Raw genomic sequence first — 15,414 nt, forward strand, 5'->3', positions numbered from 1 at the left:
CCCATTTGCAGTTTGCCACAAGCCATGTGGGGGACACAGCAAACATGTGGAAGAAGGTGCTCTGGTCAGATGAGACCAAAATGGAACTTTTTGGCCAAAATGCAAAACGCTATGTGTGGCAGAAAACTAACACTGCACATCACTCTGAACACACCATCCCCACTGTCAAATATGGTGGTGGCAGCATCATGCTCTGGGGGTGCTTCTCTTCAGCAGGGACAGGGTTATTGGGAAGATAAAGGAGGCAAATACAGGGCAATTTTGGAAGAAAACCACTTGGAGTCTGCAAAAGACTTGAGACTGGGGCGGAGGTTCACCTTCCAGGAGGACAACGACCCTAAACATAAAGCCAGAGCAACAATGGAACAAAACATATCCATGTGTTAGAATGGCCCAGTCAAAGTCCAGATCTAAATCCAATCAAGAATCTGTGGCAAGATCTGAAAACTGCTGTTCACAAACGCTGTCCATCTAATTTGACTGAGCTGGAGCTGTTTTGCAAAGAAGAATGGGCAAGGATTTCAGTCTCTAGATGTGCAAAGCTGGTAGAGACATACCCTAAAAGACTGGCAGCTGTAATTGCAGCAAAAGGTGGTTCTACAGAGTATTGACTCAGGGGCTGAATAATAATGCACACCCCACTTTGCAGTTATTTATTTGTAAAAAAAATGTTTGGAATCATGTATGATTTTTGTTCCACATTTTCAGAATTTAAATGTTAATAGTTAAAGTCCTTAACTTTAATTTACTTAAGATGATAATTTGCTTAAATAGGGCTTTAGGGCATTAAACATGTCAACTATACAGAGGCACTGAATTTTATTAAACCTATTCAACATGTTTTGGGTGTTAAGTCTTCTTATGAAAAGAACTTACACTTTCCAACATAATTTATTACTAAGAGTATTGATTTTTCCCTGTAACAACCAAGAAAGACTCAAACATACACTGCACAGCCATCTGTGACTACAGTGTGTTACTACAAAGACTTATCTCAGACAATATGTGAGGACAATGTGTTCCCAGGATAAATACAGCTTATGCATAACATTTTAAGTTTGTTGAGAATCAAAAGCAAATGGAATAAATGGCCCATATAAATGTAACAAGCCAAAATATTTAAAACCAAACAGGGTCCTGCCATATGTGACACCTGATGTTCCTCTTGTTTTTACATACGGTAGGGATTTGAAGCCCTTTTATTGTTGGTATACAAGCAGTTAATGATATTCTAAAGAGGTTTTCTTTTTGCCAGAATGATTGCCTGGCCAACCTGTTGATGCCTGTATAAAAGTATAACCGTGCCAAAATTTTGCAAAGGAAAGCAACATGTTTTTACATGAACTTAATACTCAGGGGAATAAAGGTGAAGCAAATTCAAAACAAGACCTGCAGTAAGCTGCTGAGGGTGTTTCCACTTGCTGAGACACATCTGTCTGGGATCCACTAAAATCTCACAGCTCTAAACAACTCGCTGTTTCTAAAAACAAAAGCAATGCGGAATGTTACTTTCTCTTACTGAGTTTAACAAAAATAAAATGAATTTAAAAAAGTTAAACAGAGTAAAATTGAATAAAAGAGAGTTCTGTACTGTATGAGAGTTTATACTGAGAGATGGGCCGCGGCAGTGCAGTTATAAAAGCTCTGGTTTTCTTCTCATTTTCTCTTCATCTTTCATCAGCAGGTCTGTAATGTTTACTCTCTTTATTATATTTATTTACTTTATAATGTTCATGTTTACTCTCTTTATTATATTTATTTACTCTATAATGTTAACATTTACTCTCTTTATTATATTTATTTACTCTGTAATGTTAATGTTTACTCTCTTTATTATATTTATTTACTCTATGATGTTAACGTTTACTCTCTTTATTATATTTATTTACTCTATAATGTTAACATTTACTCTCTTTATTATATTTATTTACTCTGTAATGTTAACGTTTACTCTCTTTATTATATTTATTTACTCCATAATACAAATGTTTACTCTCTTTATTATATTTATTTACTCCATAATACAAATGTTTACTCTCTTTATTATATTTATTTACTCTATGATGTTAATGTTTACTCTCTTTATTATATTTATTTACTCTATGATGTTAACGTTTACTCTCTTTATTATATTTATTTACTCTATAATGTTAACGTTTACTCTCTTTATTATATTTATTTACTCTATAATGTTAACGTTTACTCTCTTTATTATATTTATTTACTCCATAATACAAATGTTTACTCTCTTTATTATATTTATTTACTCCATAATACAAATGTTTACTATTTTTATTACATTTATTTGCTCTCTGATACTAATGTTTAGTCTCTTTACTATATTTATTTACTCTCTAATATTAAAGTTGAATGCTAAAGCTGCCATAGCAGCTATTACATTGCAGGCTTTATTTCAATATTACAAAACACATAACAAATAAGTAAACAAACAAATATCCTTTTAATTATTATTATTATTATTATTATTATTATTATTGTTATTAATTACTGTGGCTCATGTTTTTTCTCACTTTCCTCCAACTCCTAGCATCATATTAATGTGTGTTTTTACATGTTTACAGTCACACACTCTCTGCAGTACCTCTACACTGCTGTTACACCAGGAATACATTTTCCAGAATTCACTGTTATGGGTCAGGTGGACGGAGAGGCATTCGAGTACTATGACAGTAACATTAGGAATGCGACCCCAAAGACAGAGTGGATACAGAAGATTACTGTATATGAGTCAGATTACTGGAAAAGACACACACAACTTTATCAGTTTTTGGAGGAAAAATTCAAAACTGGTCTAAATATGACACTACAGCACTTTAATCACACTACAGGTAAAACATACACACACACACAGAGTGCTGTGTGTGATGACCTAGGTCTCATATCCCGATATTGCTTATTTCATAGCAATAAATATAAATAATAACTGATAAATATTCTTTATGTAGCTTAATATTCCAAGACTATGTCTACAGTGGAACCTTGGATTACGAGCATACAGTAATTCGTTCCAGAAGCGGGCTTGTATTCCAAAACACTAGATAAAATCCCATAAGAACGCTATGTGTGTGTGTGTGTGTGTGTGTGTGTGTGTGTGTAAATCAAAAATAAGCTCCCCTTTCCCGTTCTCATCTTACACAGTTACCCTTTCTCGACTCTTTTCACACACGTGCGTGCACACAACGGAAACACTGTTTTATCGGAAAAAATAAACAAGAAATCTCTCTAATATCACTTGATTGACGCGACACACTAACGAAATCACTGCTGTAAAGTAAAAATAAAACAAATTAACCTGCACTTTACCTTTAAAAATAATTGCGACAGAGCAGTGTTTCTGTGTAGAGCAGAGAGAAAGTGTGTGTGTGTGTGTGTAAAGGCGAAAGTAGGAGGGGTGTGTGTGTGTGCGTTCTTTAAAATATGTTTTACACACACACATGGTCACAGTGTTATAGTAAACAGTACACGTGTGCACGGATGTTGATTATACCAGTAAGAGACGCGCACTAAGACCCGGGAGGAGAAACAATTACCCACAATTTCGCAGCTCAAGAGAGAGAAAAAACGTTGGCTCAGTTGTGATCACGTGACGCTCGGCGTTAAAACAAGAAGCGCATGCGAGATACATGATACCCGGTACTCGTAAACCAAGACTTGTTTATTTTCCAAGTCAAAATTTATTAAAAATCTTTGCTTGTCTTGCGGAACCCTCGTACATCGCGTTACTCGCAATCCGAGGTTTTACTGTACATTACACTATGTGTAAATTAAGTTATTCTTGCAAACTAAATAAATAAATGCCTAAATTGTGAATATTGTTAAACATATAATACTCTGTTACAATCATAGGAGTTTCAATCATAGCAGCATATATACAATATGAAAAAAAAAAACGTTGGCAAAACCTGTTAATTACTGAATTCAGGTGTTTTAATCATTGAAGGGCAGTCTTAATGCTTCAGCATACCAAGACACCTTGGACAATGCTTTATTTCCAATTTTGCAGCAACGGTTTGGGCAAGGTCTTTTTCTATTCCAACATGACTGTGTGCCAGTTGACAAAGCAAAGAATATAAAGACATGGTTTGATGAGTTTAGTGTGCAAGAACTTCACTGGCCCGCACAGAGCCCTGACCTTAACCCCATCGAGCACCTTTGAGATGGAATTGAATGGACATTGTGAGTCAGGGGCTGTATTTATTGAATGCTTTGGAATAGAAAATTGCTATAAAGTGTCCAAAAAAATTTCTGAAAGACACAATTTTGGTCCTATATTCAGATGTAGGAGTGAGAGCCATTTATTAAGATTCTTAAAATAGAAAATCACTCATATCTTCACCAAAATATAGGAGAGCTCCAGAGGTGTCCTAACTGGTTAGGAGTAGCGAGGAAATAGTGTTCAAGCAGAGGCATGCGCAGAAGAGAGACGTTTTAGTAACACAGAAACACAGAGTTCTTAAAAGGTACATTTAGACAAAAAGTAAATACTTTTTTTTTGTTGCTTTTTTACCCATCGCATGCAGTATGTATTAACAAAATTATCAGATGATGTCTCCACAGGTTAATGATACTTTCCTTTTTTTGTAACTGCAAAGATGCAGCAGGGATCTTACGCCCATACATCATGCGCATATATTTCCCCACCACACAACAATAAACAATCTGCATTCATGAATTTGTGGGCATCATTCATGGCACACACATTAAAATAATCATATTTATATAAACATTTTATGTATTTATATTAAATAATTTGAGAATACCCACCTTTTTTTCTTTTTTTTTTTAGATTTAGTTATTTTTGTCATAAGCAGCACTTACTGTATAGTTACAGTACATCATTTTATTAACACAGCATATCCCCGTGTTTCACATTCCTCGGTACGTGTTGCAAACTGAAAGGTGGCAAATTGCAATCCTTTTAAAAGTAGGGCAGAATTTTGCTTTAATGATTTCTTTACATTTTACTCCCTCCTCCGCAAGCAAAACCTCTCTCGTCCTCTCTCTAGTTTCACCTTCTTTGCGAAATCATTTTTTATTATATTATATAAAATCATTCTATTATAAGGGCTTCAGGGGCAAACTTACTGTATTGGAGCAGTCTGATTAAAATAACGCAATGCAGTGAGTCATGCATCGTTATAGGTTTCGTCTGTTTGCACAAAGCTGTCACACAACTGCCGCTTATTTCACCGTTTCAGTTTTCAACCATTTAAAACAGCCAAAATGTGTAGAAACTACAAAACCCATTTTAACATGCAGGTTACTGGATGTCACACACTTTCCTTGGCGCAGTCCTACTTCATAATGATAAAATTCGGTGTGTTTGATAATAATTGAGCAAATATCCCATCTCCCCATATACTCTGTAACTGACAGTGAATTTGTTATTGAGATAGCGTTAGCATTTAGTAAACTAGTGTAGTGATGTCATGTAGTGAAGCGTGTAATTGGCCGTTACAAAAGCATATATTAAAAAAAAAAAGTATATATTAAATATAAGTGAAATGTGAATATGTGAAAAATTAAAAACTAAATAAAGATTTAAGAGTAGTGTGATGCTTGAATAGAGAGTGTAGAACACAGAGCTCATCTGAACCTTATCACACTCATCTGTGTGTGTGTGTGTTTGTGAGACTACAGGTGTTCACACGGCACAGTTGATGTACGGCTGTGGGCTCGATGATGACGGCACCACTAGAGGACACGCGCAATTAGGATATGATGGAGAAGATTTCCTCAGTCTGGATCTAAAAACTAAAACCTGGATTTCAGCCAAACCTGGAGCTGAGATTAACAAACAGATTTTGGATTATATTAATGATTTAACCACTGATGGCCAGGTGAACTACATGAACACCACCTGTATTAAGAGGATAACGACGTATGTCTCTTATGGCAGAGAGACTCTGAAGAGTAGAGGTGAAGTGTGTGATCTCATATTGTAACACACATAAACTGATACAATGCACATGATACTGATCGACTCCTTCACTACAACACACACTCCTCCTGTAGAGTTCAGATCCACACACAGTTCTCTCCTGTACTACTGATCACTGATATTTACAAATAAAACATTCATAAAACATTCATCCCATAAAAACATAAAATACATTTAACATTTATATATATATATATATATATATATATATATATATATATATATATATATATATTGTGGCGTGGGCGGGGTTTTGATGGGCTACCATCTTGCTTTGCAGGAGGGATTGTTTTGTGTTCACCCTGTTGGGAAAAGGGGTTTAACTTAGTGGCTTCGGCCAGAGGTGTGTGTGTGGTTAGATGTGTGTTTTATGGAGGTTGGATGTGGTGGTTTTGGTGTTTACGTGCTGAAGAGAAATAAATTACTCCCAGCCATTTGCATTGGGCAGCAAAAAAGCTCACTTGTCTCTCCAAGTTCCTGCGTGGCGGTGAAAAACGCTACATTTGGTGTCAGAAGTGGGATGGAGAGAAGCGGGTTGAAGCGCACCCCGGAGGAAATCCGGAGGATTCAGGAGGGTCGCCGAGTAGCAGAGCGGCTGAGAAGGAAGAAAACCCTCCCTGACGGGGCCAGCGCGAGCAAGGAGCGGCGACCGGAGCGGAGCGGCGCGCTTCGGGTTCCGGCGCTGGATTTCGGAGGGGATTCCTCCAGCGACGCAGCGCAGGAGCGAGCTACAGCTTCGAGCGCCGCCAGCCGGCGAGGCGACATGCAGCTGTGCCTGCCTGCCTACAACGGCGCCGTCGAGCCGCACGCGTTCCTCGCCCAAGTGGAGCTAGCCGCCGACTACGCGGGTTGGTCCCCGGCGGAAACCGCCGTCCGGGTGGCCCTCTCGCTTGAAGGCGACGCGCTCCGGGCGTTGGAGGACCTCCGGGCTGATGAGCGGAAGGACTGGGCGAAGCTGCGGGAGTCGCTCCACTTCCGGTTCGGCACGGGTGACCGTAAGGAGGCTGCGTGCGAAGAGCTAGTGACTCGCGAGCGGCGCGCCTCCGAGCCACTGGGGGCGTTTGCTATGGACTTAAGATCTCTCGCGCGCCGGGGCTACCCAGAATTTGAGCACGCCCAGCAGGAGGAGCTAGCTCGTCGCGCGTTTCTTCGGGGAATCCGGCCGTTGCGGCTGCGCGAGCACATCCGGTTAGCGGCACCGGCTTACCTCTCTGAGGCGCTGCGCGAGGCTGAGCGCGCCGAGCCCATCATGGCTGAACACCACGGCGGAAGAGCGGAGCGATCTCCCGTGGCTCGGGGCCGCGCGGTAGGTGATCCTAGCCGGGGACAGGGCTACCCGTCGCGGCTAGGCCTCGACCCAGCCTCCGAATTTCCGCGACAACGCCGAGGCCAGGGACCGTCGGACTACAGCTGCAACGTTCTTCGGCCCCGAGGACAGCGTACCCCAGCAGACGTTAAACTAGCTCCGGGGGTCGGGACGTTTAGGGAATCGCGCGGGTGTGTACGTGAACTGTGGCCTGGACGACGTTTCGCTGCGGGCGCTCGTGGACACCGGCTCTACAGTTTTGCTGCTGCGCTGGGGACTATTGGGGCGCGGCGAGCGCGGTTGTATGCTGCCGGAACCAGCTTTGAACATTCACACCGTGTCGGGGAGTTACCTGAAGATACGGGCCTGTCGCACAGTGCGAATACAAGTAGGTGCAGTCATTCTTTCCCATCCATTCTTTGAGGCAGACATAGAGGATGATTGTATTTTGGGGTTAGACATTTTGCAAAGGTGGGGTGCGGTACTGAATCTCGCGGACGGGACTCTGTGCGGTAACTTCGGGTTAGCTAGGTTGCTAGTGCCCAAAGCGCAGCCGGACGTGTTAGTAGCACGCACCAGGGGGGCGGAACTTCCGGTGGACGCGCCAGGTAAACATCCGGTAGCCGACCGAGTGAGGATAATGGCCGAGCTGATAGAGTGTAGCAGTGTGGGGCTAAGTCCGACACAGACCGACACCGTGAAGTCTCTTTTGCACGAGTTCGCGGACATTTTCGCGGTAGACGAGCGCGAGTGCACTCATACCAACTTGGTGCAGCACACCATAGATACGGGTAACGCAGCTCCTGTGCGGCTACATCCGAGACGGCTCCCATTAGCTAAACGGGCTATCGCCGAGCAGACGCTGCGGGAGATGGAGCCAGCATCCGGGCCGTGGTCTTTGCCGGTTGTGCTTGTGCGGAAGAAAGACGAATCGTGGCGGTTTTGTTGCGTTGCGGCTCGGCGTGGTTTAGCTTGCTGGAATTGCGTAGCGGGTATTGGCAGGTAGAACTCGCCCCGGAAGCACGTCCTAAAACGGCGTTCTCGATCGGACAGGGGCTGTGGCAATTTCGACGCATGCCATTTGGCCTATGTAACGCTCCAGCTACGTTCGAACGCTTGATGGAGAAAGTATTGGCAGATATTCCTCGCAACCGGTGTGTCGAGGTATTTTTAGCCATCCGGCGGGCGAACTTGCGGCTTAATCCCAAAAAGTGTCAGCTGTTGCGGCGAGAGACCGTATTTTTGGGACACGTGATTAGCGTCCAGGGGATTGCCACGGATCCGGCCAAAATTGCTGCGGTACAGAATTGGCCTAAACCGGTAAATGTGTCGCAGCTACGCACCTTTCTCGGGTTAGCCTCGTACTATCGCCGGTTCGTAAAGAATTTTGCCACGATCGCCAGCCCGCTACACGAGCTCACGAGAAAGAACCAGCCGTTTCGCTGGGACTGGGTGCACGCGCGAGCGTTCACCCAGTTACGGGAAGCTCTGGTTACGTCGCCTGTTCTAGAATATCCGGACGCGTCCCGTATGTTTATCCTCAACACGGACGCAAGCGATGTAGGCCTGGGGGCCCGCCTGTCTCAGGTGTCCGAGGGCAAAGAGCGTGCTATCGCCTACTTCAGCCGCGCGTTGTCTGGACCGAAGAGGAACTACTGCGTCACGCGGCGTGAGCTGTTAGCGGTCGTCGCGGCTCTTAAGCATTTTAGGCCGTATTTATATGGGCAGTCTTTCTTGCTGCGGACCGATCACGCTTCGTTAGTGTGGCTGCTTAGCTTTAAAGAGCCTGAAGGACAGTTAGCGCGCTGGCTTGAGCGGTTGCAAGATTACGATTTTATCGTTCAGCACCGAGCGGGGAAACTGCATGCTAACGCCGATGCTTTGTCCCGCCGGCGTGTAGCAACGAGCGCTTTCGGCACTGCGAGAGGTTAGAAGCGTGCGCGGGTGATTGCGACGTCGAGCACTTTTCGAACCCCGTGAGTCAGAACAGTCTTCCTGCGCAGTCCTCCGGAGCCCCCGTCGGTAACCAGCCGTCCGAGCCGGCGTGCAGCCGAGTTACTGCGGTGCCTAAACCATCGCCTATAGCCGTTGCGCCGGTGCCGCAGCTGGGGGGGCCTACTCTATCGCCACTGGGAGCGGCCGTGCGGCGCTGACGAGTATTTTCAGCTGCTGGTGCCGCAAACTTTGCAGACACGGGTGTTAGGGATGGTCCATGGGCACGCGGGCGCGGGACACTTCGGCGTAACAAAAACTTTGCGGCTCGCGAGCACCCCTGCAAGACTTTCGGGTGGGGGCACCTATGGAGCGTATGGGCGTGGACATTCTCGGGCCCTTTCCCATTTCCGATCGCGGGAACCGGTATGTGCTGGTGGCCATGGACTACTTCACCAAGTTTGCCGTTCCTGACCAGAGCGCTTCCACCACGGCTCGAGTGCTGGTGGATGAGGTGTTCAGCCGGTTCGGCGCCCCGGAGCAGTTGCACAGCGATCAGGGGCGTAACTTCGAGGCGGAGGTGTTTGTGGCGGTGTGCGAGCGCCTCGGGGTGAAAAAGACCCGCACCACGCCCCTCCATCCGCAAAGTGACGGCCTCGTGGAGCGTTTTAACCGAACACTCACTACCCAGCTCGCCGTGCTTACCAGCGCCCGGCAGAAGGATTGGGACGAACATCTGCCCCTCGTGCTGTGGGCCTATCGCACCGCAGTGCAGGAGTCCTCACAGCTGACGCCAGCGGCGTTAATGTTCGGTCGCGAATTGCGCACGCCCGTGGACCTGGTGTTCGGCCCCCCTCCACAAGTGGATTTACCTACGAAGCCGGGGTTGGATTATTTTTGTTCGCTAAAAGACAAACTGTTCCGTGTCCACGAGTTAGCGCGTAGACACTTGGCGGACGCTGGTGTTAAACAGCGCCGCGTGTATGACACCCACAGCCGGGGACGAGACTTTGCTACTGGGGAGCAGGTTTGGGTGTATTCCCCTGGAAGAAAAAGGGGGCTTTCCCCTAAGCTTATGTCTCACTGGGTGGGGCCCTGCACGGTACTGGCCCAGCTCTCTGACGTAGTCTACCGGGTGCGGTTGACGGGGCGGTCGCGAGTGGTCGTGCTATCAGCCCAACGCCAGCGAGATATCGAACTCTGTGGAGGCCGGGCCGCCTCAGGAGGACGGTTGCAACCCTCCTTCCTCTGCAAAGAGACTCTGGCGTTTACAACGCCAGCGCCGACCACCGGCACACCTCCTAGACTGAGTTCGCCATGATGACCGGGGACGGTCACAGCTCGGGTGGGGGCAGTGTGGCGTGGGCGGGGTTTTGATGGGCTACCATCATGCTTTGCGGGAGGGATTGTTTTGTGTTCACCCTGTTGGGAAAAGGGGTTTAAGTTAGTGGCTTCGGCCAAAGGTGTGTGTGTGGTTAGATGTGTGTTTTATGGAGGTTGGATGTGGTGGTTTTGGTGTTTACGTGCTGAAGAGAAATAAATTACTCCCAGCCATTTGCATTGGGCAGCAAAGAAGCTCACTCGTCTCTCCAAGTTCCTGCGTGGCGGTGAAAAACGCTACTATATATATATATATATATATATATATATATATATATATATTGTAGCGTTTTTACGCCTGAAGAAATGCTGGAGAGACGAGTGAGCTTATTTGCTACCCAATGCAATGGCTGGGAGTACTTTATTAAGCACACAGCATGAAAGGCATGAGCAGCACCTTCACTCAGGAGCCTACATCCAATTCAGCACTAGCTTGAACTGGAGCACATTTCACACGTCACACACCCCTCACACAAACAGGGCCGAAGCCACCAACCCAAACACCTTTCCCCAACATGGTGAACACACACCGACATCCCCGCAAGGCATGCTGGTCGTCAGCCGCCGCCCCGCCCACGCCACACTGCCCCCACCCGAGCTGTGACCGTCCCTGGTCACCATGAAGAACTCCGTTTCGGAGGCGTGGAGGCGGTCGGCGCTGGCGGTGGGAACGCCGGCGTCCTTTGGCAGGTGAGGGGTGAACGCGAATGTAGTCCTGAGGCGGTCCGGCCTCCAGAGTTCGATGGTTACCCGGCGTGCGGCTGTGGAGGCGCAAGACGGTCCCGGTGGGGCAAAACTCGTGCCCGCCCTGCCAACCGCACCCGGTAGATGACATCGGAGAGCCGAGCTGGCTGTGAGTGTCCACGCCCATTCGCCCCTTCTGTCTGGCGATGAGCGGTTCACAGTTCCACAACCCGTGGGAAACAGTGGAGCCGGTGTCCACGAGCGCCCGCAGTAAGACGCCGTCCGGCACACAGTCGATGTAAAGCCCCGCGGGGCTCCCCAACCGTCCACCCGGCGCTAGTTTAGCGGCTGCTGGTGTACGCTGTTCCTCAGGCCTGAGAACGTTGAAGCGGTAGTCCGGCTGTCCATCAGGCCTGAGAACGTTGCAGTGGTAGTCCGGCGGTCCCTGGCCTCGGCGTCGTCGCGGAATCTTGGAAGCGGTGTCGAGGCCTAGCCGCGACGGGTAGCCCTGTCCCCGGCTAGGTTCACCTACCAAGCGCCACTGAGCTGCGGGCGGTCGCTCGGCTCTTTTGCCGTGATGTGCCGCCATTATGGGCTCAGCGCGCTCGACCTCGCACAGCGCCTCCTTACGGTGACCCGCGCCGTCGCCTCGCCGCGAAACGTCGGAGAGCTGCACGTTGCCTAGCCGCGACGGGTAGCCCTGTCCCCGGCTAGGTTCACGAACCGAGCGCCACTGAGCTGCGGGCGGTCGCTCGGCTCTTCCGCCGCGATGTGCCGCCGATATGGGCTCAGCGCGCTCGGCCTCGCGCAGCGGCAGGTCGCTTTGCCGGCTAACGGCGCACGGAGCTGTATCTTGCTCCAGCGCTTGCGCAGTGCCAGCCTCCGCCCCGAGATCCAGCGCCGGGATTTTCTGCTTCCCGCTCCGCGTTGGTTGACGTGGTGTGCTCGTGCTAGCTCCGCCAGAAAAGCGCTTCTTCAGCGCGAGTAGTCGCTCCGCTACTCGGCGGCCCGCTTGGATTTTCAGAAGGTCCTCCTTTGTGCGCTCGAACCCGTTATTCTCCATCCCACTTCTGACACCAATGTAGCGTTTTTACGCCTGAAGAAATGCTGGAGAGACGAGTGAGCTTATTTGCTACCCAATGCAATGGCTGGGAGTACTTTATTAAGCACACAGCATGAAAGGCATGAGCAGCACCTTCACTCAGGAGCCTACATCCAATTCAGCACTAGCTTGAACTGGAGCACATTTCACACGTCACACACCCCTCACACAAACAGGGCCGAAGCCACCAACCCAAACACCTTTCCCCAACATGGTGAACACACACCGACATCCCCGCAAGGCATGCTGGTCGTCAGCCGCCGCCCCGCCCACGCCACAATATATATATAATGCCTTATTTATAAACATATATGAATGACATCTACAGTACTGTAACAACGTGGAGCTTGCGAGGGGAAGAGCTACAAGCACTCTGATACCTGTGCACATTGTGCGATCGTTTAGGTAGCACGGGTAAAATACTGTATCAGGGCCAAAGACAAGACAAGACAGAAGTAAAAAAGACCCAGCTTCAGTCTTCCATGAGCACCATGTGATGTATTAATATTCTGAGCCACTGGGAATGTGATGAAAGAAATAAAAGCTTAAATAAAATTTTCTCTCTACTATAATTCCGACATTACCTATTCTAAATTAATAAATTAGTGATCGTAACTGACCTAAGACAAGGAATGTTTATGTCTGTGGAATTTTTGGTCTGTATATACATATTTTTTTTTGTCCATACAACCTAAACTGTCTTTTATATCTTGGTAGTCAAGAATGTTTAAATGTTTAATTTCCGTGTGGAGAAACCAGTGGTTAAATGTTGAGTTCTGTGTGTCTCAGCAGTCCTTGTCAAGGTGTCAGTGTTCCAGAAACACTCGTCTCCTTCTCCAGAGGTGGTGTGTCACGCTACAGGTTTCTTTCCCAAATCACTAAATATTACTTGGCAGAAGGACGGAGAGGACGTTCATGAGGACGTGGAGCTGAGAGAGACGTTACCCAACCAGGATGGAAGCTTCCAGAAGAGAAGCATTCTGAAAGTCCCAGCTGAGGAGCTGCAGAAACACACCTACACCTGCGTGGTTCAGCACAGCAGCTTGGAGAAGGAGTTAGTGCGAGAAGTACCAAAAGGTCCTAATAAACTAGAGCTGTAGAGAGTGAAAGCTGATTTCTTGCTGCAGCAGATAATAAAGACTCTGTGCTGATTTAACAGGTGGAGGATCGATTGCTATCATCACTGCTGTAGTCGCGGCTCTCGTCGCCGTTGGTGCTGGAATTGTGGTCTGGAAGAAGAAGAACTCTGGTGAGAGGAGGAAGGAGGCAGATGTGAAGTTTTTATAGATATATATTAATATATTTTTGATACTAACTGTCTGTCCATCATCTGTGTTTCAGGCTTCAAACCTGTTCCACCCAAACCCTGTAAGTGAACTTTTATGATCCATAAATGATGTTTAAAACCACTACATTATTTATACACAGTGTTTAGTCACTCTGTGATGGATGTAAATGTTTTACAGCCTCTGAAGGAGATTCTTCAACCAACAACTCTTAAAGTCTGACTGTGTGACTTCCTGTTGAACTGAAAGGGAGAAGGATCATGGACACACAAACACACTATGCTTGGACTAAAGTGTAAAAATTAAAGTTCACAACTCAAGTATATTTATGTCCTATTTTGGAAACATGTAACTGTCAGTATTTTGTCATTAATGTTAACACTTGAAATACACTTAGAGTATAAAGAACTTTAATTAGGAAATACTCTCTTAAACATTATTACTGATATTTGACCTTGCTATGACCTTGGTATTATTTTGTTCAAGTCCAAAAGCTAATCAGTTTATTTGTGTGTTTTTTTTTTTTTTATATAATAGAAATTCCATATACAGTTCCCTGTAACACACCACAATGGACTTGTATGTGATTGGTGTGTAGACTTCAACAAAAACATTACATTAACCATTTAGGTCCTTTATTCACAAACTCATTTTCATAGGCTCAAAATGAAATGGAGAAAACTTAATCATTATTATAAATATTATTTGTAATACCTGGGTGTAAATGCTGTTGCAGTCAGTGATGCCCGTCTAGAGTCCGTAGACATTTCCATATGCTGAGTTTTCTTTATCTTTGCTTGATTGCAGATTCAGTTCTGTGTGTGTGTGTGTGTGTGTGTGTATGTTCATTTTTCACCTTGATGAATATTTAGAACTTTTTGGTATTTGTGAGTTTTTAAAAAATTACACTTTTCAAGTTAGCTGAACAAGTTTGATATTTTAAGCCACAGTTCCAAAGTTCCATCAACTTAAAATGTTTCAGCTTAGCGATTTTGCATTTGACATCATCAATGCCCATGTAAATTTCCCACGTTGAATTGTTTTATTCAAGATGGCGAATTGGTTTGTCTTCACATGATGCTTATTTATTTTACAGTATTTGCAACAGGGCAGTGGTGCATTAGTGGTAGGTGTTTTGTCTGTGAATGCCAAAGGCCCAGGTTTGATTCCCAGCGATATGCCCAAACCCCAGCCACTGAATGCAGTGCTGGTCCCAAGCCTGGATAAAATGAGATTGTTGCACCAGGAAGGGCATCCGGCGTAATTGCTGTGCCAAGCTTGTGTGTACGGACTGGGTATTCCACTGTGGTGACCCCCTAATGGGAGCAGCCAAAATAACAACTTATTTAATTCATAACAACAAAACTAAAAGATGTCTGATAATTGCTATTAAATAGTATGACTTAGGCCACTCAGTAATCCAAGTAAAGAACGATTAATATAAATGAGTACAACAAACTCAAAAACTGATTTCTGTTTACTTAAAATTGGAAACATCTTTACTTAAAACATTTGATGTAACTGATTACCTGAAATTCTTTGAATTATGCTAACTTATTCAGGTTTACAGCGTATTAATTCTGCAGCTTCACTGACAGCCGTACATGCCCATGTCACAACACTGCATCCACCATGTCTGATAATGTTTCATGCAAACTTTATTCTGTCTTTTTTTCACTGAGAAAAGATTTCTGTGGTCACTCACTATAGTTATCTGTATTCTTCCAGGAGTTTTGGTGTTCCTGAGCTCACCTGTGCTTAG

At 45.7% G+C, this 15,414-nt stretch overlaps 1 protein-coding gene across 1 annotated transcript; it reads left to right on the top strand.

Moving 5' to 3' along the window:
- The first annotated feature begins 1,442 nt into the window (after positions 1–1,442).
- LOC128509180 (BOLA class I histocompatibility antigen, alpha chain BL3-7-like) lies at positions 1,443–14,491 on the top strand. The gene is made up of 7 exons (XM_053480801.1): positions 1,443–1,684; positions 2,583–2,849; positions 5,662–5,940; positions 13,159–13,443; positions 13,526–13,615; positions 13,708–13,734; positions 13,833–14,491. Exons 1-7 carry the CDS (start codon positions 1,615–1,617, stop codon positions 13,865–13,867), a joined length of 1,053 nt encoding a protein of 350 aa, XP_053336776.1. The 5' UTR covers positions 1,443–1,614; the 3' UTR covers positions 13,868–14,491.
- The last annotated feature ends 923 nt before the right edge of the window (positions 14,492–15,414 follow it).

The sequence above is a fragment of the Clarias gariepinus genome, chromosome 21 (assembly GCF_024256425.1).
Source record: "Clarias gariepinus isolate MV-2021 ecotype Netherlands chromosome 21, CGAR_prim_01v2, whole genome shotgun sequence".
Lineage (NCBI taxonomy): Eukaryota > Metazoa > Chordata > Actinopteri > Siluriformes > Clariidae > Clarias > Clarias gariepinus.

Coding starts and splice junctions, on each gene's coding strand:
- LOC128509180 (XM_053480801.1), top strand. CDS start 1,615: ATGGGCCGCGGCAGTGCAGTTATAAAAGCTCTGGTTTTCTTCTCATTT. Junction 13,616..13,707: donor CTGGAAGAAGAAGAACTCTG/GTGAGAGGAGGA, acceptor TCTGTGTTTCAG/GCTTCAAACCTGTTCCACCC. Junction 13,735..13,832: donor ACCTGTTCCACCCAAACCCT/GTAAGTGAACTT, acceptor AATGTTTTACAG/CCTCTGAAGGAGATTCTTCA.